The sequence below is a fragment of the Lissotriton helveticus genome, chromosome 5_1, assembly GCF_964261635.1.
Source record: "Lissotriton helveticus chromosome 5_1, aLisHel1.1, whole genome shotgun sequence".
In the NCBI taxonomy this organism is placed as follows: domain Eukaryota; kingdom Metazoa; phylum Chordata; class Amphibia; order Caudata; family Salamandridae; genus Lissotriton; species Lissotriton helveticus.
Window position 1 is genome coordinate 242,043,453 of NC_136065.1, and position 27,251 is coordinate 242,070,703.

General features: G+C 46.9%; 1 protein-coding gene across 4 annotated transcripts in view; it reads right to left on the reverse strand.

The window, feature by feature from the left end:
• PNPLA7 (patatin like domain 7, lysophospholipase) overlaps positions 1–27,251 on the reverse strand; it is a 1,524,034-nt gene that overhangs the window by 630,481 nt on the left and 866,302 nt on the right. For all 4 annotated transcript variants that reach the window (XM_078642105.1, XM_078642108.1, XM_078642106.1 and 1 more), the window contains 2 exons: positions 15,830–15,998; positions 14,517–14,699 (listed from right to left, as the gene is read on the reverse strand). In XM_078642105.1, the coding sequence (XP_078498231.1) occupies positions 14,517–14,699; positions 15,830–15,998 (352 nt within the window). The remainder of the gene's footprint in view (positions 1–14,516; positions 14,700–15,829; positions 15,999–27,251) is intronic.

Sequence of the window (27,251 nt, forward strand, 5' to 3'; positions counted from 1 at the left end):
TCTACCTCATCTCTGCGGATAAAAAGTATGTGTCTTTTTAAAGCACCTCAGTTTTGGCAGCGCAGCAACTACTCCATTTTCCTTAAAATCTGTGCCTATGTCCTCATTCTCATATGCATTCTACCAAAAGCACTCTATATTCACTTAATTTGATTTGATTATGTGATTTATATAGCGCACGAATGCCTCAGGGTGTCTAGGCGCTATGCGGAGGGCTGTACCAGGGATTCAGATGGAGATGGTGTGGCTTAGTTTGGGAATAGCCATGTCTTCAGCAGCTTTCTGAATCCGAGCATCGTTGGGCAGCTGTAAATATCTAACGGGAGCGAGTTCCAAAGTTTCATTGTACCCAGAACAAAGCTTCTTTCTCCCCAGCGGGCTTTTTAAAATGTTGGTGTCTAGAGGAGTTTGTTCTGTGCTGAACGTTGGTGTCTGGGTGGATGGTACCATGTAAGATATTTTTTCAAGAACGCTGGAGCATTTCCATACATTGCTTTGTAGACCAGACATAGGGATTTAAACTCAATCCTTTTCTTCACTGGAAGCCAGTGGAGTTTCCTTCTGAGATGGATTGTAATTTGGGGATGTCCAGCAGCATTCTGGCGGCTTCGTTCTGCACTCGCTGCAGTTTAAGCATATGTTGTTTTTGAAGGACTGGGTATAAGTGATTTCCATAGTCCAGTCTAGCCATGGCCAGAACCGTCACTCGTGTTTTTACTGCTTCAGGGGGGATGAACGCACATACTTTACAGGCTGATTTTAATGTTAAAAAGACCTGGGAGATGACCTTATTGATCTGGTGTTCGAAGGGCAGTTTGTCATCAAAAATGATTCCCAGATTCCTCACTTTATGGACTGGGGTGGGGTGATCTCCCAAACTGGGAGGCCACCAGTTCTGTGACCAAAAGGAGGTATCTGATCCTAGTAGGAGAACCTCAGTTTTACTTCCATTAAGTTTTAGACGATTTGTCCCCATCCATTGATTTATGTGAGATATGCAGTGGCTAAAGCGATCAGCTGTTTCCTCGGGCTGCTTGATACGGACACCACAATTTGGGTGTAGTCTGCGTAAGTGATAAGTGTGAAGCCAAACTGCCTGATGATATTGGCTAGAGGGGTCACATACAAAGTGGGGCTTAATGAGGAGCCCTGTGGCACCCCACATGGCAGAGTGAACTGCTGTGAGCAAGAGTTACCGATCTGAACATATTGATACCTGTTGTTCAGATAAGATTTGATCAGCTTTAGAGCGGAGGTCCTGAGTCCTGCCTCTTGGAGTCTTTTGAGTAGAATATCGTGGTTTACAGTGCCCAATGCCGCAGATAAATACAACAGGATCAAGGTGGCCATAGCACCGGCGTCTAGTATTGCCCATATATCCTCTGCTGCCATGATCAGGGCAGTTTCTGAGCCGTGCCCTTGTCGGAACCCATATTGGGAGGAATCTAACAAGTCTGCCGAAGAAATGAAGGTTGTCAGTTGAGAATTTTTTCCAAGACTTTAGCTGGGAAGGGAATTCTCGCAATCGGTCTACAACTACTACTGTCCTCCATGCATCTGGAAAAATACCTGAAGTGATGATTTTTATTTAAAAGTATGCCGAGTTGTTCACTGATATTATCCTGTGCCATATGATATATTTTCGTGGATAGGGGTCTGAGGGTGTTCCAGATTTTATTGATTTAATCACCTGCAAGATCTGTTCTATATTTGGTGATATGAAGGAATTCATACCAGTGATAGAGCATTGGAGGGTAATAACGGTGGTGGCTGCCGTGCTGTCATACCGGTCTGTGAGGGATTCATAGATAGTTTGCACCTTGTCCCTGAAGTACCCTGCGAGTTGGTTACAAAATGCTACACTGTGATCCTTTTGTTGTGGTTCAGGTAATTTGACTAATTCCTTTAATATTACAAAAAGTGCTTTGCTAGTGTTACCTGCCTGACATATTTGTTCTGAAAAGTAACTGCTTTTTTATCCAATATCAACTTTTTATACAAACTCAGTTCTTGGGAATATGAGGTTTTGTCAATTGTTGAGTAGTTGCTTCTCTAGCGTCTCTCTGCTTTTCTACAGAGTTGTTTCTGTTTGCACAAGGCGTCACAGAACCTGGGATTTCTTTGTGAGCTTGCTAGTGCGATTGTTTTCCGGTGCTAGTAAGTTTACTGCAGATTTAATCCAATTGCTAAAACTACCTGTTGCCAGGTTTGCCTCAGAATTTAGATCAGGTTTAGAGGCCGCTAGAGTGGATAACATCAGCTGGGGGCCTTTGCTCCTCCAGTTGCATCCTTTAATTATCTTATGGGAAAATGCCAGCTCGGAAGGTGATGTGTGGTGGTTACTGTGAACAGGATAGCCCTGTGGTCTGACCAAGGGATTGCCAGAACCTTCTGTAATTTTAGATGGGGATTGGATGTAATAGTACGTCCAGAGTGTGACCAGCTTCATGTGTAGGGTGCATGACCTTCTGTTTCAACGAGGCGTTGGCCATCTACTCTAGTAGTGATGCTGTATTATGATCTTCCGAATTTTCAAGGTGGTAGTTAAAGTCACCTAATATACAGTAGTCTTCTGAGTATGTGCTTGATTCCATTATTGGGCTGATAATTTCCTCAAATTTGTTTTTGCTTTTTGCGCCGGGGGGTCTATACAGCAGTGTGCCATTGAAAGTGTGAATTTCTGATTCTGAAGGAAAGCAGTTCACACTCAGTGCTGCTACCTGCCGGGGACCCTTTTATAGCTAGAGAGTTATTGACTATGATCGCTATGCCTCCGCCCCATTTGACTAATCTGTCATTTTTAGGTCGAGCTGACGTTAGCATTCATGCGAAGCATGAATGCTGTCAGCTCGACAACTAATGTGATCCGTTTTTAGGAGAGTGGACACCAAAGTGTTACGAGCGTGTTCAGTGCCGGATTTCACCTCGGGAGCGCGCAGCATTGTCTGCAGTGGCAGTGTCAGTTTCGCTTTTGTATTACTTTCGTTTTTTCCGAGGCTGGCTGAGGGTAGCTTGAAATGAACAGGCTTGCTTTGAACATCATGAGTAATTATTTCTAGCCGTCTTGTAATGAACATGCACGCTGGTATTCTTTTTAAAACACTTCTTTGTAAAGGCACATTTTTAATTATCGGAAGCATCACAGTGAATAAATGGGTCAAGCTGCTGGTTTATTTATTTATTATTTTGGCGTCATATTTACTTTTACATTTAAATGAGTGGCCCCCACCCCTCTGCATGCACGCACGCACACACAGGCGCACACACACACACACACATACACACTGCCACCCTGCACCCCCTGCATACACACAGACACGCAAGCACGGAGCCCCACTCACCCGGACTTCTACTCGTCCCGCTCCGGGCTGCTCCCTCCGGCGTCAACGGGCACAGGGACACTGGCACTCCGCTCCTTGGCTTCCCGGGCGGACGCCGGCTGCATGCAGGGCTCTCCTCTCTCTGCTCCGGAGCCTTGCGCCAGCCATTGCAGCCTGCCTCCTGGGAAGCTCCGGTCGCGGTCGACTTCCTGCTTCTGGTCAGGCCCCGCCTCTGTCTCGAGGAGGGCTGCCTGACTTCCGCCCAGCCTGCTTTCGCTGGAACAGCCGCTGGACGATCAGAGCCATCAGACGAGCACAAGAGGTTTACGGTAAATGTCTTTTTAATTTTTTTTTTTATAAACACTATTACTAGCCTATGCACTGATTCTCTTATCCCATACCCGCATATGCTATCTCTCATCACGCATCTCACTATATGAGTGACATTTTGATAACGTATGAAACTTTTTGAGAGGCACTTCACTGCGAGTAGAAGGCGGCAGTTATGTCGTTGTAATAAAATGAATATAAGAAATAGATTCCTTTGTGCGTTACAGTAGGCACTTAGCTTTGTTCCCATTCAAGCATGGGTTTCCCCGGTCCAACATACAAGTGGCGATGACTAAAAATACAGGACTGCCTGAACAAATAAACTTTCAAACAACACAATGATTTTGGACTTTAAGCAAAAAAAACCTGATAGATTAGTTTTGTATAGCCCACTGTTAAACAGCGCCTTCACTGAGTGAATTTAATTGTCCTGGTGGCAGACACTCACGAAAGCTACACAAATGAAGCCTTTTTTCCTACATATTGCCCCTTTGTTTCTCTCTTCTCTGCTTTATATCAACCGCCTCAATACAATTTCTTTTCCCCTCTGCCTTTCTCTTCAACTCTTCTCTCATCTCCCTGCTCTCGCTCTCCCTCCCTACTTACACCCTCCCCTCTATCCACACCCTGTGATGTCGGCTTACAGGCCCTCTTGCCGCACATGGAATCTACCCGTCTCTCACTGAGAGTGACTATTTTAAGTGAAAGTCATGACATTATGTAAGCCACTGGTTTTTAAATGCCGCAAACTTTTATCCCCCTCCTGTGATGTGAACCTTCTTTCGGGACGTGGTCGCCTATCGCCACCTGCAGGCCAAAACTGCAGGCCTCACACCCTCACTCACCCTCACTCACCCTCACACCTCCTCACCCTCACACCTCCTCACCCTCACACCTCCTCACCCTCACACCTCCTCACCCTCACACCGCCTCACCCTACCCTCACTCATCCTCACTCATCCTCACTCACACACCCTCACACACCCTCACACACCTTCAGACACCTTCAGACCGTCACACCCCCTCACCCCCCTCACCTTTATCCTCACACACCCTCACTCACCCTCACCCCCTCACTCGCCTTCGCCCCTCACCCACCCTCACTCACACCCTCACCCACCTTCATACCCTCACACACCCTCATCCTCACTCACCCTCACACCTCCTTACCATCACACACCCTCACATCCTCACCCACCAACACACCCTCACCAACACACCCTTACCCTCACTCACACCCTAACACCCCCTCACCCCCTCATCCCCTCATCCCCTCATCCTCATTCACCCTCACACCTCCTCACCATCACACCCCCTCACCCACCCTCACACACCCTCATTCACCCTCACACACCCTCACTCACTTTGACACCCCCCACCCTCACACCCTCACCCCCTCATCCTCACTCACCCTCACACCTCCTCACCATCGCATACCCTCACATCCTCGCACCCTCACCAACCCTCACACACCATCACTCACCTTCACACCCCCTCACCCCCTCATCCTCACACACCCCTCACCCTCACAACCCTCACACCCGCACTCACCCTCACCCCTCACTCACCTTCACACCCTCACACCCCCTCACCCTCACACACCCTCACCCCCTCACCCCCTCATCCTCATACACCATCCCTCACCCTCACACCCTCACTCACCCTTACACCCTCACACACCCTCACTCACCCTCACCCCCCCTCACTCTCCCTCACACCCTCAGCCTCACCCCCCCATCACTCACCCTCACACCCCATCACCCTCACACCCCCACTCACCTTCACACCCCCTCACCTTCACCCCTCACCCCCTCATCCTCCTACACCCGCACTCACCCTCACACACCCGCACTCCCCCTCCCACCCGCACTCCCCCTCCCACCCTCACTCACCCTCCCACCCTCACTCACCCTCACACCCTCTCACCTTCACCCCTCACACACCCTCACTCACCCTCACTCACCCTCACCCTCACACCCTCCGCCTCACACACCATCACTCACCCTCGTCACCCTCACACCCTCATTCACCCACCCTCACTCACATCACACCTCCTCACCTTCACACACCCTCACATCCTCATGCCCTCACTCACACCCTCACCCACCCTCTCACCCCTCACCCCCTCATCCTCACCCACCCTCACACCCCTCACCCACCCTCACACCCTCACTCACCTTCACACCCTCACACACACTCACCCTCACACCTCCTCACCATCACACCTTCACATCCTCACCCACCCTCGCACCCTCACCCACCCTCGCACCCTCACCCACCCTCACTCACCTTCACCCCCTCATCCTCACTCACCCTCAAACCCTCATCCTCACTCACCCTCACACCTCACTCACCCTCACACCTCCTCACCCCTCCTCACCCTCACACCTCCTCACCCTCACACCTCCTCACCCTCACACCTCCTCACCCTCACACCTCCTCACCCTCACACCTCCTCACCCTCACACCTCCTCACCATCACACCTCCTCACCATCACACCTCCTCACCATCACACCTCCTCACCATCACACCTCCTCACCATCACACCTCCTCACCATCACACACCCTCACATCCTCACACCCTCACTCACACCATCACACCCCCACACACACTCACCTTCACACCCCCTCACACCCTCATCCTCACTCACCCTCACACCTCACCATCACACACCCTCACAGCCTCATCCTCACCCACCCTCACACCTCACCATCACACACCCTCACTCACACCCTCACACACATACAACCACGCACACACACACAACCACGCACACAACCACGCACACAACCACGCACACAACCACGCACACAACCACGCCCAACCACACACCCAACCACACACATACAACCACACACATACAACCACACACATACAACCACACACATACAACCGCACACACACAACCGCACACATACAACCGCACACACACAACCGCACACATCTATCTATCGCCCTGACCCTATCTATCGCCCTGACCCTATCTATCGCCCTGACCCTATCTATCGCCCTGACCCTATCTATCGCCCTCACTCAATCTATGGCACCACCACAGCATCACTCAGGGGCACCACAGCATCACTCAGGGGCACCACAGCATCACTCAGGGGCACCATAACATCACTAAACGCCACACCATCACTCAGCGCCACCACAGTATCAATCTGTGCAACCATTCAACAACAACTGGTTCAAATATGTTCTCTCAATGTTTCAAGCTTTATTACAAATGTCACAAAAAGTTGGTAATATTTCACTTCTGTTCTTGGATTTTCATCACAATAAAATACACTGAACATATTCTTCACAAAAGTTATTTACAAAAGTTTAAGATATTGCCATTATAAGTTACAATAACTTTATTTTAAGTATTAATTATTGAAAAAAATTAAAAGCCATTGTTATTTGTAATATCAATACATCTAAGTCACGTAAATACAAAACATGTTGCATTACAAATGCCTATAGGTGTCACAATTACAAAAGATAAAAGTATTGGCATTGAAAATGACAAAGCTATTAATTTCGCTATTTTGAAAACAAACACATAAATAAAAAATGTGTCATTTACAAGACCAATAGCTCAAACTTTCCTAATGCGAGACCTATTGCATTGCAAATGCTTGTTGATGAATGTAAATCCTTGAGGTATAGGTAGGAAGATCAGAGGTACTATTTGTCCAGGTTTCAGTGACAAAGGCCATATCTACTTTGTAAGCTGTCAGCAGCTCTGCACAATCTACGTTATGTTTGATCAGGGAGTGCGTATTGATAATCAGACCTATGAACGACTTGGGGGCGGGGGATGTTTGCTCGCGTGAGTCATGCATCGCATTAGAGCAAGTCTTCGTCTTCGTGAAAAGAAACTTTGAGTTGCAGTGAGGACATGACTTGGGTTCTTTAGATAGGTCAAGCTGATGGCAGAGAGGTCTTGAGGTAACTTTACTGAGATTCAGAAGACCAGCCGTAAAATAAGTTAGTCCTGGCCCTGTTTTTGGTGGGTGACGAACAGGGGTTGTGGCCCTGGGCCCAATCCAGGCGCGGACGGGCACAGACTGGTTTACATTAGGCGTGCCTTCGGCTGCGGTGGCCGCTGCTGCATCCTGTTTTTTGAAGATGCGGCAGTGAATTGGCGTGCAGGCAAGCGACTGTCCCCTTTGGCCCGGAACTCGGAAGAAGTCTTTCCGGTTCGACCAGCAACAAACGGCACAAGCAGCGGTGGAACAGGGCTTAGTTCTGTTAAAGGTGGAAAGTAAATTAGCGCTTACGTCTGTTAAAATAACTTAAAAGGAATTATCATTAAAAAATGCCGGAATTAAGAAATCCTGAGGAGCGTGTCCGGATGTCGATGGGTGCTAAAGTGCCAAGTGCAAATGAGATTGGTAAAACTTCAGAGATTTAAAAACATTAAGATGCGGTGTTAGCCTACCGCTGTTAGGTGCTATAGATGTAGCCTAACTGCTAGACTCCAATTTAATTTACCCCACACCACTACAATCTACCCCACTCCACTCCAATCCAATCTACCACACTCTAGTCCAATCTACCTTACTCCAATCCACCCCACTCCAATCCACCCCACTTTAATCAATTCCATTCCAATCTACAACCTCCAATCCACCCCACTCCAATCCAATCTACCCCAATTTATCACACTCCAATCCACCCCATTCTATCCCAATCTACTCCACTTTAATTTACACCACTCTAATCTACCTCAATCCAGTCCAACCTGCCACACCACACCCGACCCCAATCCAATCTACCCTACTCCAATCTAAGCCTCTCCAATCTACCCCCTCCAAACCACCCAACCCCACTATACCCCACTCCAATCCACCCCACACTACCCAACCCCACCCACCTCAATCCACTCCACCCTACACCCCACTCCACTCTACTCCAATCCACCCCACCCCAATCTACTCTATCCCACTCCACTAAACTCCAACCCGTTCAAATCCACCACACTCCAATCTACGCCAATCTATTTCAATCTACCCCACTCCACCCCAAACCACTAAAATAACTTTTAGCCATGCTAAACAGCAGCCAAACCAGTGTACAATATAGCTAAAACACATTGCCACAGCAAACAGCTCTCACATAGCCGAGACCTATTATGTTTGCCAATGCTTATGTATGGAAAAAGAGACAATTCCGCTGAATGGGGAGGTGAGAGGGCAGCGAGAAATCTGCGGTTAGATAGAGTATCCACCAGAAAAGGTAAATAACTTGATCTTCTGATGGTAACTTCTTACCACAGATTCCTCACCTTGCGACTAGATACCAAAACAATACCTCCGAAAGCAGAGGGCCTGTGGAATGTCTCAGACCAAAAAGTGCCCATCCCTACAGACCTAACTTAGAAGGCAATAGTGCTTTGTGAGCGTGTGCACGGATGCCCACATAGCCTGACAAATATCCAGGACAGGCCCTCCATATGCCAACGCAGTGGTAGGAGCCTTGGCCAGGTAGAATGAGCCCTCAGACCTTCTGTTGGCTGATTCCTAGCCAATTTATTTATTTACTAAGTTTTATATAGTGTGAACATGACCCGTGAGGGTATCACAGCACTGTACAGGAGGAAGGAGTGAGAAAACAGCAAAGAGACAGTAACGCAGATACGACAAAAATACAATCATAGAAGAATAACAAATTGAAGGACGGGACCTGCCTAGGAGATCGGGATAGTAGTCATGATCAACAAATAAAAATACACCAGCTAAGATCAATTAATACAGGGTATACATTCGATTTTAGGCCAATCATTTGTTCATCAGAAATGTTTAAAACATTTTTTGAAGGAGGCGGTAGATAAAATCAGATGGGTTTCTTTTGGCTAAGAATTCCAAATCTTCAGTGGGATGCCTGAAAAAGCTCTGTTGCACGTTTTCTTTTTGCAGAACTGCATAGCAGATATTAATACAAAGGACTATCCATCGTGATATGGTTCACTTCTGCACCATCTGCCTTTCCTTGCCCCAGAGACCCCTACAAACAGCTGATTGTCCACCTGCTGGTCCTTTGAATGATCGACGTAAAAACTCAGTGCTTTTTTGGGGTCCTTAATGTGTACTCACAGACCCTTGCACTTTTACAATGTGAAAATATTTGCTTTACATACAATGCTCTTTTATCCAACACATTCTGTGGTTACCTATGCTACCCACTGAATCAGAAACTTTTTAAAGTCATCACACAAAACCTTTTCACCTTCTGGGACTTTGAATGATCGATGTAAAAACTCAATGCTATTTTAGGGTCCTTAGTCTGTACTATCAGACCCTTGCACATTTTCAATGTGAAATTATTTGCTTTACAAACGATGTTCTTTTATTCAACACATTCTGTGGTTACCTATGCTACCCACTGAAATAGAAACTTTTCAAAGTCATCACACAAAACATTTTCTGAAAAAACAAACATCTGTATCTAGTGCAACTGTTTGTTTCTTCATGATATCAATGTGAAGTGAATGTTTGCATTCTTTACCTGCTGTGATAAATTTCCCTTTTAGGTCGAGCCTGAGGCAGCACGTGCGCTGCTCTGCGAGGTATGCTCGAGTGAGGTAGGGACTTGAAGTTCCGCCTACTCTACGCCCCACATTTTTCATTGGTATACAAGAAGAAGGGTCCCCGCAAGGAGACCATGTTGTGTGCTACACACACTGGAACAAATTTTAAACAAATTAATCTCAAGAAGGGGAATTAAATCCAAAATACTCATGAAAGGTATTGGCCTTTATTTTACAATATCAAATTTCTTTTATGAAAAACAACCATATGTACATTTGATAAAGTGCCCCATAAGGGTAGGAAAAGGGAGGGGATCTGCTCAGGGCGGTGTAAGATCACAGAAAGATAAACACAATCAAAAAGGAAAATGAATAATAACAGTCTTAACTCAAATTTGGAACAGATCGGAAACAAAAGCCTGAACAGTTATGGCTTCAATTGAGGGACTGTTAAGCTAAGAACCTTCCACGGACACATACAAAGTTCAGAATTATCAGGGCATGTGCAGGAGGTCCTAAATGAGGGAAGAGCCGTCGACGTTTCGACCCCTAGCCGTAGGTTGCGTTAAATCCTTTGAACGGGGTCTTCATCAGGACACGTACTGGAGAGGAGAACAGGGGTAAAGTGGGGCAATTCAATATAGAACACACTTGACAAAGCCCGGAGGTCTTGACCACGGACAAGATTTAATCGATCTGGCTTGACGGCGTCAAATTAAATTGAATTCGGCATGTACGGGCAGTGTTTTCTGACGATACAACTCTTGTGAGTCTCTCAGGGCGTTACTAGAAAACCCTTTGTCTTTGGCTCGGTCTGAGGAACAGACTCGGCATGGGAGAGGCAACTCCGAACACGATGGTTTGTAAACCAACGCGCTACTCTATAAATCAATTTAGGCCGTTCTCGCGGTGATGAAAAACCAGCTAATGGAAGCGCCGCTTCTCGTCAGAGGCACGTCTGCATGCACTCCGTCAACATCACTCCGCGAAGCAGTGTTGACGGAGTGCATGCAGACGTGCCTCTGACGAGAAGCGGCGCTTCCATTAGCTGGTTTTTCATCACCGCGAGAACGGCCTAAATTGATTTATAGAGTAGCGCGTTGGTTTACAAACCATCGTGTTCGGAGTTGCCTCTCCCATGCCGAGTCTGTTCCTCAGACCGAGCCAAAGACAAAGGGTTTTCTAGTAATGCCCTGAGAGACTCACAAGAGTTGTATCGTCAGAAAACACTGCCCGTACATGCCGAATTCAATTTAATTTGACGCCGTCAAGCCAGATCGATTAAATCTTGTCCGTGGTCAAGACCTCCGGGCTTTGTCAAGTGTGTTCTATATTGAATTGCCCCACTTTACCCCTGTTCTCCTCTCCAGTACGTGTCCTGATGAAGACCCCGTTCAAAGGATTTAACGCAACCTACGGCTAGGGGTCGAAACGTCGACGGCTCTTCCCTCATTTAGGACCTCCTGCACATGCCCTGATAATTCTGAACTTTGTATGTGTCCGTGGAAGGTTCTTAGCTTAACAGTCCCTCAATTGAAGCCATAACTGTTCAGGCTTTTGTTTCCGATTTGTTCCAAATTTGAGTTAAGACTGTTATTATTCATTTTCCTTTTTGATTGTGTTTATCTTTCTGTGATCTTACACCGCCCTGAGCACATCCTCTCCCTTTTCCTACCCTTATGGGGCACTTTATCAAATGTACATATGGTTGTTTTTCATAAATGAAATTTGGTATTTTAAAATAAAGGCCAATACCTTTCATGAGTATTTTGGATTTAATTCCCCTTCTTGAGATTAATTTGTTTAAAATTTGTTCCAGTGTGTGTAGCACACAACACGGTCTCCTTGCGGGGACCCTTCTTCTTGTATACCATATAGCGCCCAGGTCCCCGCGACTGCATGGGTTCAACCCCCTCTTTAGCCACATTTTTCATTGGCTTGTGTCATTGTCCTCTGCAAACTGTGGCTGTTCATTGGTCCAAAGGCTTAGTGGTCCCTCCTTAGTACCGCCTGGTCTCATTTTGTAACCTCCCATGGCGACACCCCCTGGTACATGTGTTGTTGCTCGGTAGGCTTTAATTATAGTCGCTGAGTACTATTTTCTCAAATAGCTTTGTCCTGACCACTGTTGCAGGCAAGACACGCTCTCTCCGAACGCTTTAAAAACTAAAATGATAGCACGCATTTGCAATGCAATAGGTCTCGCATTTGCGAGAGTTTAAGCTATTGCTTTTATTTATCGGTTTTAAAAACAAGACAAATAATAGGAATTGTCATTAGCTCAAACTCTCATAAATGCGAGACCTATTGCATTGCAAATGCTTGTTAACATTTCTTTGCAGATGGCCCTTCGCTACTTCCAATGCTACTGATTTTGCTCCTGATAACATCCACTCAGAAACCTTATACTGCAGAGAATGTTGGATCAAGCTGGGAATAGAGTACTTTGGAATTGGCATGACAATGCTATACCATATTCCCTTAGATTATGTAGAAAGAATAAATGGCCTTCCTGGGGGGTGTAGAGTTACTACAATAACTGCTGTGAGAGGATTTTTACAGCTTGTCTCGCATTTCCAGGTACGACTGTCCTCTTCGCTTTGCAGTGTGTAAATGAGTGAACTTGTAGGTTAATATCTGTAGATGCTTTGTCTTTTCAAACATGACAAATGAAGGTACTTCAATGGCACTTAAAGGTTTTATCTCCACAAAGAGCACGTCACTGTCGCACTTTCTCACGGGAACCATCATATTCCTCATATGAGGTCAATTTAGTCAAGTCATAATTGTGTGCACTAGAACTGACAGTAAAGGTCAAAGTCGTTTTTGTGGAAACAAATGTAACCTCATATCCTAGAACCACATAATATCTATATCTCATTCAATTTGGATCAATGTCACTAGCTCGCTGTGCATTACAATTTCGCAAACAGTCTTTTATTAAATGTAACATATTGACGTATAAGAAAACCAAACTCACTTCTAGTCGTGAAAGCAAATACATGGGTTGCCTACTGAGGCCTTTGGGGTGGGGGAGGCCCTGCAGCAGTATGCTCACTCTACTTAGAGTGCTCTATCATGTTGATGTTTACTTTATTACTTTATAGTGAAATGCTTTTGCTATACAGCAGGAGGAGCACATTCATCACAGATGGACGTCGTTCAGGGCGTCCTAACATTACTGACAGAAACAACCCCAAAAAGGGATTTCTAAAAATAATAAAAAATATATAAAACAACAAAACAAGGACTCTGATGTGCAGGGACCTTTCTCTCTGCATATGGAGGTTATTGCTGATTTCCTCAAGCAATGTATTGCAGGTAACATCTGCGTCAGAATGCGCCCTAAATAAGACCTCTCTCCTGATGCAAGGAAGGGCCTGCTCTGCCGGTGCACTGCTTCTCCCACCACAGAACGAGACAGGGGAGCTGCTCCACCAAACTTTAAATGAATCCCCAAAGACCACACTCTTGGGGCAGTGTTTTCCTTGCTTGCAATTCGGTTCATGTCAATCTTGCCATGCCACTTGCCAACCCCCCAGAACGTTTAAACAACCTGGTTTCACATATTTTTGCTGTACCCATTTTATGGAGTTTTTTATTCATATGACACCAGGTCTGTTTGCGCTCAAATATCCTCGATGCTGTCGTTCAGTCTACGAACCCTGACTGCAATAACTAGCCCAACAGTACTTTCTATGACATTGATGGCAAAAGGCACTGCAACGTGAAACCTAAACCTGACGAGAACCTTGCATAACTTTATTAGTTTAGCGATACCTGCCATACTGGAATATCTATGAAACTCATACACGTCCAGGTCTTAAGACTGAGCCCCTTTGTTCAGAACAGGTATTTCCATCGTCTTTGTGAATCTGTCCCATAAATGTACAGTTTTGTCATCGTGCAACTTTGAGCACATCCTTATTTGTACTGGCAGGCACAATTCCCACTCTACAATAACCTTTGAGAAAAGTTTGCAAGTCCACAATGAAACGAACGTCAAAAATGATCAGGTTACCTAGTTTTTAACACCACCAAGAGGCAGCTGGATCGGGCACAGTAGCTAGGCACGCACATGTAACCAATAAAGAATGAGGCAATGTGATGAACTTACTATCAATAACTGTGTCTAGAAGTTCAGTTACTTGCGACTCATTCAATAGATTTCCGTATCAGATTATCCAAACAGTATGTAGACAAACTACCCTGAAAAGAACCCGGAAAGGGCATGTGTCCCAAGGCATGATGCACGTGTTGTCACAGAGCACTGTGAATACAGCATGCACACTTATGTGATGTTAAGCAATAACCACTTGCAGCTTACACCAAATGAACGTTTCTTACCAGCTTGGGAAGACTCCTGCGAGAGAAGACCCTCCTGGGGCAGGATATATGGAGATGGCCTGAGCACCAGCCCCTCATGTTGAGCCATTCCACTGTGCGGGAGGGAGGGGGTGCGTCCTCCTTGTGAAGTAAAATCAGCTGCTTCTGGGCTCTCACCGCTGTGTTCTCCAGCATTCGTTCCAGCTACACAAACATACACACCGATACTTGTTATGTGATGGCATTAATACCCATCATATAAAGCATCACATTAAGGAGCAAGCAAATACACTGGAATGGCACAGCAGATAATAAACTACGATAGTTCCCTTGACAGCCAAAACTTGGTCTAATAGGTTTAGCATCTGGTTGCAAGCATGGTGAGACATTAGTTCAACAGTCAACCAATGTCAAGGTCACAGAGGAGTACCGTGATGGCCATTCTTGTTTGTAGTTCTTCAGGCTGCAAGAGGTGGAAGGGATAAGGATGCTGGGTATTGGTAACAAACTCATCTCTGAACTTTCCCAACAACAGACTCTGAATCTTTTTTCAACAGGCTGTGGAGCACCACCCACATACCAGGGAGTCACGCTGTCATTGTACAAAAACATAGGACATAAGTTGTGTGGGCAATGCCCTACGCCTTCAGTTAATAGGCTCTTCAAGCCACGTGCCAATTAACAGATCCATGGACTCTGTGAGGAAATGAGCAGTGATAAAGACCCTGCCAAGTGAACATCATATTCAAATGTCAGGAAACAGCAGTTAGCTGCCATTCAAGTATTATGACATTGTCAGCATTTGTCTAGTCCAGGGTTGTCCAACAGTTTCGTATTCCCAGGAGTCAACGCATAAGTAATTCGTTGAGTAAATTGATGTCCTACAAATATCCTGAAAATCTGACATGGGACAAGCCACCATGTACCCTATGGTGTAGGGTACCCACAACTGGTCAATATCCCTCTCTTTTTGCCAAATTAAGAAGCAAGTTGTGCTGATTGCTCCCAGGTCCTATGGAATGTGTTCATTTTAAAATATTTACTTTGGATCATTTTTATAAGCATATCTTGGGTTATAAAAGGCAAGACATTTCAGAGTTATCCAAAATGACAATCTACACTTTGCACTACAGCCCTCGACTAACTCTAAATGGTCTAACTTCTAGCACACCACCTGGCCAATGCAATGTTGTAACGCATACAAAGCACTATGTATTCACAGATGCCATTACCCATTATTCTTTTCAAAGCATCATTGACTGTACTTTTCAGGCCTCTCTGTACTGTAATAGGGACCTGTGGCTTCATATTGTTTCCACGTCGGCCCAACTCACCTCTCCAACTGTGGGCTCTTGGTCTCCGACTCCCACTATCAGGATGCAGTCGGCTTGTCTTATGCAGCGCTGGGTCCAGGGAGTCAGCGAGCTGTCGGACTGGTACAGGACAATGCGATGGATATCCTCCTGCTGCCCAAGCCAGCTGGACAACCTGTACTCATGGACACTGTAATGCAATGTGTTGGGAGGCATCATTAGAAACAACATTAATCATTTATTTGCAATGTATTACTGTTGCAAGCAAATAAAATGTAATTAGATAAATTGTAAATGTATACCCACTGATGATGCTATGTTTCATAGGTTAGGGGCCGAATCTCTGCATTCTTCGCCTCTCTCTTTTTTGCCAAATTAAGCAGTGAGCTGTGTGGACTGCGTAGGATGTGCAAGCTTGGGTGCAAGACCCTACCTTACTGTGACAGGAGGTTCTCCTGAAAGGGCAGTCAGATCGGGCAGCAAACGCTCATGGCCAGAAGTTCAGGGTACATCACTGTCTTCACTCAGTCTCAATGTAGACTTGGGCAGGGTCTCCTGATCCTTTTTAGGGCTCGGCTGAAACGCGCGGAAGCGCGTCTCCGCCGAGAACTTATTGTGGCCGTGTCTCCTTCCCAGGAGACAATCCTGGCCGCGCGCATCGCCTTGGAGGCGATTCCAAACTGACACGCGCACGCGAACGAGCGCTGCGGCCAGGCGCTGTCTCCTGGGAAGCACACACACAAGCGAGGTCACTGAGCTGCGTCCAGCAGAATGCAGGGATTAGCACCGAGGACACAGAGCCTGCTTGCTGCTCTCAAATTATTTCGGATAAACCGTGGATTCGTTTGGCCCTTGAAAGGACGACAGACACATTTGCCAGGCACCTCCTTAAACTGCACTGCACTCACGGCTTCAAAAGTCACAAACTAAAAGAGCACCGATATGAGGATGTTACTTGACACGAGTCACAAACTAAAAAGCGCACTAATGCGATGAAATTACTTGGCACTATAAAATAATTTCATCCTGCCAACTAAGATATTGGTATTTCTTACTTCAGGAGACTTTCTGCTCGAATTAGGAACTTGCATTCCGAAGTGTTTTCAGGCAGACTGGGACAGTTTTGTAAATGGACATGTTCGCGCTTATCTGTTTATCGGAACCATAACAACCATAACAACCTTAAGGTAGGGCAGGCTCGCTCTCTGTGACCCTTGCGCCCCCATCTGTGTAACCCGCTCCGAAGGGTAATGAAATCGAATCAAGGGCACTTACCTCTTTATCTATATCCTTCCCTCCTAAAGGAAATCGTTTGCATCTACTTTAAGGTAAAATATGACCTACTTATAGGAACCCCTCCTCCCCTCGGTCCTTATCACACTACATTATGGATATGTCTTACCACAAACATATTCACTTTCCAATACGGGCTATTATTTCTCCAACTTCAAGATTCGCTCCTGCCAAATGAAGGAACCCATAGTCACTCAAAGACAACACAGATTACTACCCAACTTCCTTTTTGTGGTCTGGCTTGTCAGTGCAGCCGTCACCTAACAACTATTTGAGCATCACTGGAGAGACCGTGCTCCGCCCAGGTGCTTCCACAAAAAAAAACATAACTTACCCTTCACACAACTGTATTGTGCTTATTTATCCAGCTGGCCGAGCTAGGAACTTGCAGGGGGATACACATGATATGGTCATGTTGTAAAGGTGGCTTAGATAACTAGATGGCTGTCGATCATTCTGTCACTGTTCTATCTTTATCTCGTATTCTGTCTGTATCGTACTGCTCGCCCCCCCCTGTTTTCTCACTGAATCCTTTTCTTTAGCGCCCTCTTTTCTTCTCTGTTTCTTCTGTCTCTATCTAACTCATTTTCCCGCTCCTCTATCTCGCTCTCTTTGCCCCTTTAATTTGTTTCCACTTTTTTGTAACACTTTCTATTCCTCACTTTTCTCTCCCGCTGTCCCTCGTTATGCTTATGCCTCCGTGCTGGCTTCCTCATTCTCTCCCATGCCCCCCTCTCTTCGTCCCTGTTATGTTTCACTTTGCCCCTCTTTCTCCTACTCGTATTCTCTTCGCCCCTTCTTAATTTGTCTCCCATCCCCCGCCCTCTGGTTCTCTCTCACGTAAACACAGCTAATGATTCCGTTTCTCTCCCTCTTAGTCTCAACCTCTCGTGTAACCTATCCTTATCCTCGCCTTTGCCTAAAGCAGACACACGAGGGCGGGGAAGCCTTCTAGTGCGCTTTTCACATGCTACAAAGTGTGTATTCTTCAGATATATTGGCCAATAATAGGGTGCCCATGCGTCCCGGATTTGCCAGGACTGTCCCCGTTTTCCACCAGCTGTCCCGGCAGATGTCAGGGATTTGGCTTTAACATTCTGGTCACCCTACCAATAAGCACGTGTCGCGTTGCTATGTCCACGTTTGAAGTGGGGGCTCTAACTTTTGCAATGCCGAGACCGTTGCATTGTAAATGCTTGTTAGTACTCTGGACAGGAGAGGGAGGGGCAGAAAAGCGTATACGAGTCTCAAGGTCTAGTGTAGGCAAAATGAGCCTTCTATAGAGGATTGCCGTGGGAATTTCAACATGGAAAAGCTTTGACTTTCCACGTTCTCTCCAGTGGTGAACACATCAAGCCAAGGTTCTCCCCATTGTTGGAAAAAGTCCTGTGCTACCTCCGAGTGTAACTGCCTTTTGTGATCTGCTAGGTAACGGCAGAAAAGCTTTTCTGCCCTCACGTTAAAAGACCCTGCCAGGTATTGAGCAGACAGGGATATGCCTTGAGCATTTAGCCCCTTCCAGAGACGTAGAGCCTTCTGGCACAGGTCCCAGGACCGGACATTGCCCTCTTTGTACAGTAGCAGATGTCAGTCATGTTGTCTCTGAGCACATGTACCTGTTCCTCTTGATGAACAGGAGGAACGCCTTCAGCGCCAAGCGAATCGCTCGCAACTCCAGCAAGTTGATGTATATGCAAGCTTCCACCGAGACCAGAGACCTCTGATATCACCTCTCCTTGATAGATGTTACTTACCTTTGGTAACACTTTTTCTGGTAGAAATGTTATCTAACCGCAGATTCTTCACCTTAGAATGTTCCCTAGCAGGTGGTGTTGGTCGGCTCTGCATCTGAAGTGATGCTGCATGCCTATATAAGTGCCATATAAAGCTAATATTTTGACCAGTGTGCAGATTATAATGGAATCTTAGGGTGAAGAGCCCAGATTGCAGAGTGGGGAGGATGTGAAGGTCTGTGAGGAATCTGCGGTTAAATAGAGTCTCTACCAGAAAAAAACTACTAACTTGTTCTTCAGTTAGAGACTTCGATCTGCAGATTCCTCACATTAGAACGTATACCCAAGCAATACCTTTCCGGAGGTGGGTCTGCGAAATGGCTCAAGACAGAAAGCCCTGAAGAACCAAACAGGCAAAACGCCTGTTTCGACAGACCTGACTGTCCAAGCAACAGTACTTTGTGACCATGAGTGACACCCGCGTAGCAGTTTGGCAGAGGTCCAGGACAGGCACTCCGTGAGCGCAAACACAGTAGTAGCGGCCTTGACCCTGGTGGAATAGGCCCGAAAGCACTCAGGAGGCTGCTTTTTTGCTAGGACGTAGCAGATCTTAATGCAGACTACAACCCATCAAGAGATGGTCTGCTTTCGCACAGCCTTGGCCTTTTTTTTGCTCCAGTGAGCCCAATCAAGAGTTGATCGGCCATCCGATGGTCTTTGGTGCGATCAATGTAGAAGAAAAGAGCTCTCTTTGGTCCAGGCTATGGACTCTCTCCTCCTCTTTGGAAGGATGAAGCAGAGCAAAAAAGGTAGGTAGAATGATACTTTGGCCAACATGGAAATAAGTGACAACTTTTGGCATGAAAGATGCATGCATCTCAAGAACCAGTTTTCCAGGGAAAAAGCTGATGTAAGGAGGATGGCCCGATAGATGTGCACCTCGCTGACCCTCCTGGTACGGAATCGGTTCACTGGTTGATTTAGGAGGAGGGAGAGTCCCGCAGACTAATGCAGAGTCTTTCGTTGTCATACCTGCATGCACCCTACCCTGAGTACCTTCACTTTGTTTCCTAGACATGCGTCACAGTCTGCGGTGTTCCCTCACTTCCCCATACCCTCACATGAGTTCCCTTCAGCTTCCTTACACGCGTTGTTGTTTCTTTTTTTTTTCCCTCAATCCGCCGGAGCCCCCTGCCCCCCGAGACGCCGGCTACCAACATGGTGGGAGGAAGACCCGATTAACCCCGGAAGAAGACGGATGACCAGTCGCAAGTTGGAACCAGCACCATATTCCCCTGAGAAGCTGTCATTTAAGAGAAGACGTGTACTCGTGAAAATAAAACCCTCTTTAACTTGACCTGGTTTCCGGCCCCTTATTGCTGTCCCGCAACAAGTGGTGGCGAATACAGGCATAACAGCACAGTCCGTCAGTAACCCCATGATGGACACCTTCATCCAGCACCTCATAAAAGGCCAGGAGAAACTAGAATGGGGCATAGAGCGGCAAATGTCATCAGCCCAGGCCGACAGAGAAGTATTCAAAAACACTATATCTACCCAGATGGAGGGGCTTGAGAAGTTCATAATGGAGCCAGTTTTCCTTCCATAAAGAGAACCCCGGGTTGCACCTCACGGCCCCTTTGGCATCTCCTTACAGAAGTACGTGTCTGGGGAGGACCCCGGCGCGTTCCTGTTAAATTTTGAACATGCAGCTCGGGCCTGCGGTTGGCCGGAGGATAAATGGCCTTTCCTCTTGACTGAGCAGGGAAGCCCAATCAGCTTACCAAGTGGCCAACGCCACTGAAGGCACCCCCTACCAAGAAATAAAAGACAATATTTTGGACCATCTCGGCCTGCACGCCGAGGCATATCGGGTGATGTTCAGAAGAGAGAAGGCATGCCAGTGAAAAACCCCAAAAAACTGTTCTTTCGGCTCAAGATGGCGGCCGACAAATGACTTAGACCCTCCACAAGCACCAAAGAAGAAATAATGAACCGCATATACTTGGAACAATTCCTTGAAGCACTCCCTTATAGTACACAGAGGTGGCTAAAGCAACATCCACACCTCAGCCCAGAACAAGCCATTGAAATGGCCACGACGTTCTTGCAAGCCCAACCATGTAACCCAGTGTGGGACGTTGAGAAACCGAGTCGAGCTAACACCATAAAATATGGAAAGAAACAATGCCCCGTCTTAGACCCACCAAATGCAAAACCCTCAAGACTGAATGTACCCTCTTTTAGAGGACCCCAGTGCTTTGAGTGTGGCGACTGGGGCCACATCGCCCGTCTGTGTCCCAAGCAAAAACCAGCTGATGAACCCATGAAAGTGGGATACATCCCAAAATCCATTTTATACACTGCCAAGATGAGGACCACCTCAATATATAAGTGTACAGGTGAATGGGAGAGGGTAAAAGCGCTGTTAAGACTCAGGCTGCAGACGGTCAGTGATACAAAGAACACTCCTAAGGCCTTCCCAATAACTCCCGGATACCCTAGAACACATTAGGTGCATCCACAGGGATGTGAAACCCTACTCTCTTGCTTCTGTGATACCTTTCCCGCTGCACGGGGCTCCTTGTACTGTCCGGGTTGGGGTGTTAGAAGGGTTACCCAAGGAACTTATACTGGGGAGGGACAACCCTGATTTTCGGTAGCTTTTCCAACGTACCGTACAATAAGGAGGAACAAAAACAGGTGGGGGGGGGGGGATACCAGTCCCTCACTACCCGCCCTCACCAAGCAGGATCCCTGGTTATTAGACAGGAGTTTTCGGTTTGCCAAGGCAAATGACACCACCTTATTTAATGCCAGGGAAGCAGCCCATGCAGATCAAGACAACCCGTCCCCTTCATTATCCCACTTCCTTATCAAAGATGGGCTGTTGTATCGAAAAGACAACGCAGAAAGTCCCCCTCAACTACTTGTTCCCATGTCATTCCGGGAACAAATTCTTTTTTTCCCATTCCCACCTCACTGCAGGACATCCAGGCGCAGAGAAGATGATCCAAAACGTTTTAAGACATTACAAAGATATAAAAGTCCATTGCCAAACATGTGAGGTATGCCAGAAAAACAATACCCAACGACCACCGGCAGTACCATTACAGCCACTACCTTTGATAGGTAACCCTTTTGAGAGAATTGGGATGGACCTTATTGGCCCTCGACCTAAGACACAGAAGGGGAACCAATACGCATTGGTAATAGTGGATTATTCCACACGGTTTCCGGAGGCCTTTCCCCTCAGAGCCCCAACCACTAGGAACATCGCTGATCGACTCTTGGAACTCTTTACGAGAGTGGGGTTCCCGAAGGAAATCCTCACAGACCAGGGAACCCCATTTGTGTCTCGTCTGATGAAGGAGGTGTGCCGTACCCTAGATCTTCGCCACATAAGAACCTCAGTTTATCACCCCCAGACAGATGGCCTCGTAGAGCGCTATAGACTACTACTATAGGACACTGAAGATTACCTTGAAAAAAATGTTAGCCGTTGAGGGCAAAGAGTGGGACCACCTTCTGCCCCTGCCGCTCTACGTTATCAGAGCCCAAGTCCAAAGCAGCCTGGGCTGTTCGTCCTTCGAAATGCTTTATGGCCGGCAGCCGAGATCGCTATTAGAAATGACCAAAGAAGCATGGGAAAAGGTCGAAAAAGAGAACCGGGAGTATTGGAATATACACAACAGCTAAAATGTAAGATCTAGAAGCTAAGGGATCTAGCCTATTCCAATCTCAAAAAGAGAAAAGCAAAAGAGATGTTACGGCCTAGAAAAGATGTGGAGAAGATTGTTCGTCGGTGACTTGGTCCTAGTATTACTTCCCTCTTCCACTAAAAAGTTTCAGTCCGAATGGTTGGGCCCTTATAAGACAGTAGGGGTCGTAGTAAAAACGACCTATCAAGTCCAGTTAACCCCCAACAGAAAGCAGTCTTACCATGTAAACCTCTTAAAGAAATGGCTGGGGCCCTTACCTACAACGGCACACCTTACCCTACCTACCGAGCCGTCTGGTTCCTGCATTCTGGACCAGCTCGTGATCAATGAGGAGCTATCGGAAGAAGAAAAAGCCACCCTCCTCAACACTCTAGTCCCGTTTGCATCCCTTTTTTTGGACATTCCTGGTAAGACAACTCTGGCCGAACATCGCATAATGACTCCCGCAGGTACAATCATAAAACAGAGACCATATTGGATTCCGGCAGGAAAAAGGGTAGCAGTCAGAAAAGAAATACAGGACATGTTTCGCCTGGGTGTCATACGACCTTCAACGAGCGAATGGTCGACTATGATAGCGATGGTGCCCAAACCTGATGGCTCAATGCAGTTCTGCATGGATTTCAGAGCATTAAATTCTATCTCATCCTTTGACACCTATCCAATCCCCAGGATTGATGAGCTAATCGAGAAATTGGCAGAATGCAGATACATAACAACGTTGGACCTAACAAAGGGGTACTGGAAGGTGCCCAAGGGTTTAATTTGTGCCGGTGCATTCCGGTGCTTAGCACCAGCACTTTCTTGACAGGGCCGGGTCTACAGCCTGACTCGGACTCTACATCCATCTGCTGCGCTGCACGCATGAGGCGCAACGTGCACATCACATTTTTCAATTTAACTTACTACTGTACATCTACTACTGTACTGTCCTCTCTCTCGTGCGGCCGCATCCTGTTCTTCACAAATCCCAAGCATCCGGCATTTAACAGTGCTGCTGAGTGTGGGACACTTAACCTGCCCTGAGCCCCGCCCCAGCCTAGAGGAGATTCTTGTTCATTAAATATAACTGTGATAATGGCGGCACAGCGGCAGCCTTAGCCACTTTCCTGTGGTGGGCGGGCTGGAGGACACTGGTTTGGGCTACATTTTGGTTATGATGGGGTAGGGGCGGCCTGTGAGGCAACGTGCACACTGCGCAGATGTTTTTCACTTTGCCACGCCCCAGCATAATGGTTAACCACCGCAGCGCGCAGCAGGCAGCTCACCATGAGTCATCGCGTTGTGGCATTGTGAGTACATCGATCAGCAGCCACATCCACTAGAGTACTGTGTCTGCTACCAGGCAAGCCTAATCAGTTATTAAAGAAAGGCCGTGCGTGCGCCGTGAAACTGGTGTGAGTGTGTCTCGAGTCAGTCCCTGCCAGCCGGCCCACCAAAGGTAACGGTAAGTTAAGTACTAACTTACTTAGTAGTACTCTGTACTGTACTAGTAAGTAGCTGCTACTAGCGATGCCAATATGCCATGATCATTGCCTTGCCATAAAAACAAATGCTGCCTACTTTTCATTTTGGAGTGTGGTGGTGGCCTGACGGCCTGGACAACCCGACCGACGGTCACGGTCACCAGACCACCGTGGTGGTAGGGGTGGGGGTCTAGCGGGGCAGCTAGCCTCCGTCGGCCCCGCATTGAAGATTCGATTAACTTACACACAGCAGGCAACAGGAGCAGGCAAAACTCCTTCAACAACATTTAGTCCTTTCCTGTGCATGCTGGGGCCTCGGAACGTCCAGTCACATGATTGTGCATTTTTGTGTGTATGTGTGAGATGAGTGCATCAATCACACTGAGTACATACTTCACAACTCTTCAATAATGTTGTGTACATACTATATACCTGACTGATTTGTTGTATGTCCACCTTTTATCAATTGTGCTGTAGCTATACAACATATCTCTTCAGCCATGTTAGGAGCATGTTGGATACCTAATGTACGAGTTACTTACCTTCGGTAATGAAGTATCCGGTAGAGACAATTCTAGTCGCAGATTCCTTCACGTAGATTTATCCCCAGGCGTGAGACTGGATCCAGAAACGTTTTGCACCAGCATACCTGCGCGCCGGGGCGACATCATGCGACTCCGCCCAGGCGTCGTTCCCATACGTGACGTCAGCGAGGTCACATAAACCCCATCCCGGCACCCCTAAGTCAGTTTTCTTTGGAGAACCTATCCGCACCACAACGCGAAGCCACCAAACAAAAACTGCGGGAGCGTGGGAACAGTGTGCGAAAGAGTATACAAAAAAGAACCCCATAAAGAACAGTGCAACACCACAGTGTCCCCGGGCAGAGAGAGAGAGAGAGAAAGAACAGAGCAGAGCCCTAAGCAGCCACCTCATCAATACATAGACAGCAACTCCCCACCTCACCCCCGGCGACAGGGAACCTGCGTAAAGTCATGACACATGTAGCAGGCCCACAATCACACCCGAAACAAGGAAGGGAAGACAGTCCCAACAGGCAGGAACAACCAACCTCCAGCCACCCAAGCCTAGGAGGCATCCACCCCCCAAGAAACAAGGGTAAGGCACGACCAGAGGGCCCCAACTCAGAGGAGGTAGAGGGGCCAGGCCCCTAGCAGCAAGAGGAAGGGAGGGAAGGAAGATATTGAAGGCAAACCTCCCCAACCTGAAGCAGCTAGAGCAGCGGGGCATAGGAGCAACAGAACCCTACCTTCCCAGAACCAAAGAGGAGGGAAGAATAGCAACCAGACGGAACCACCGTCAAGAGCAAAAGAAGGTACTCACAGAAGATATGGCCCCCCCACCGGGAGGCGAGTACCAAGGACCAGCCCTGGGGTCCTTGCAGAACGGGAAGGAAGGGTGGGCCATGGAGGAATATGCAGCTAGAATCGTCCCTACCAGATAAATCGTTACCGTACATCTGATAGAGACTACTAGCCGCAGATTCCTTTACATAGAATAGATACCCAAGCAATACCCACGGGAAGGAGGGTCTGCGTTGTTGTTTTTTTTTTTATCCTTAATCCACCGGAGGCTCCCCCGAGACGCCGGCTACCAACAGGGTGGGAGGAAGACCCGATTAACCCAGGAAGAGGACGGACGACCAGCCGTAAGTTGGACCCGGCACCATATTCCCCTGAGAAACTGTCATTTGGGAGAAGACCTGTACTTGAAAAAATAAAACCCTCTTTAACTCGACGTGGTTTCTGGCCCCTTATTGCTGTCCCGCAACAGTTTCATACAGCTCTCATCTGGTAGGGCATAGAAACTATTTATTTTGTCGTACGTGCTAGATAAATAAAATAAAAGAAAAGAAAAGAAAGAAAATAGGCAACTCATTCTTGAGAGGGGAATGACTCAATGGCCCATTGATGTCTCCAGGAACGGTATGAGGACACCTTACCACCTTTCAATGAAGGCTCATAATCCTCTCTTTCATGAATGGCTTGTCGCTAGCCTGAGTACTGTGCTCAAGAAATGAAGGTCAGACACCTGCCTCTTACAATTGGATCAGAGATTAAAGCCCTTGAATGCCAGAAGAAGCTTCTAGAAAACAAGAGTAGTATTTGAGGCAACGAGAAAAATAAGCATTTGCAATGCAATAGGGCTCGCATTTATGAGAGTTTGAGCTATTAGCATTGTAAGTGACAATGCCTTTTATTTATGTTTTTTTAAAAACAGATAAATAAAGGGCATTGTCATTTACAATGCCTACAGCTCTAACTTTTTTAAAACAAGTACACAGCATGCACTATAAAGATTGCCAAAATGTGTTCATGCGTCATGAAACAAATGCATACATTTAAAAATCAAAAGTTCACTTAAAATCCAATTACGTTTTAAAATCCGTTAAAGTGGCAGCTAAAGATAAAGGCACTGTATGCCATGATTTTAAATACTTGTAACAAATCTGCAGAACTTTTTATTATATAAATACAGTCCCTTATCCAGCCAGTATAAATACATTTGTCAAACGTGTACATTTTTAAACGGGACCTATTGCATTGCAAATCCTAAAGTAGACTAGTTTTTCCTTAAAGCAACACAGAGGAGAAAGTAGAAATCAATTTCATTAATAGTTGTGTTTTTTAGTTAGGGTTCTTGAGTATAGCATTCTTTAAATTTTTCGAAACATTTTTCAGCAAGCAGAATTTACAAATGTCTTTACATCGCCGTGACTGTTCAAAACAAAGGCCGGCATGTCAGTGAATGCTTTAATTTCATGTCACATCTGTTTGCTTGTCAAGGTCAAGACTTTAACGGAGTTTGTGGGGGTGACACAGATTTCCAAATGATAGTCCTTGTAACATCTGTGTGATCAGAAGGATGCATGTTCCATCTGCATTGTCAGCGAGGGTTTTCATCTCTCCAATGTGCGTCACTTGTTCAGCAGGAAATAATGTATGGTGGGTTTGACAGTCATGGCAGACTCAGGAATTTATATTTCCCCAAACAGGGGGCTATGCTGCAGCAGGGGCCTGTAGTTCTGCCCAGCCCCTCCCTCGCTGCAGCAGGTATCTCCAGCTCTGTACCGCCCCTGCAGCTGGCGCCCAAACCCTCTGAGCTGCACCACGTGCCTGTAGTTCTCCGTCCTGCAGCCTGTGCTCGGCTTCTGAGTGTCTGGAGCTGATGAGGCGCTGCTCCTCCGCGGGTCCTCACCGGGGGATAG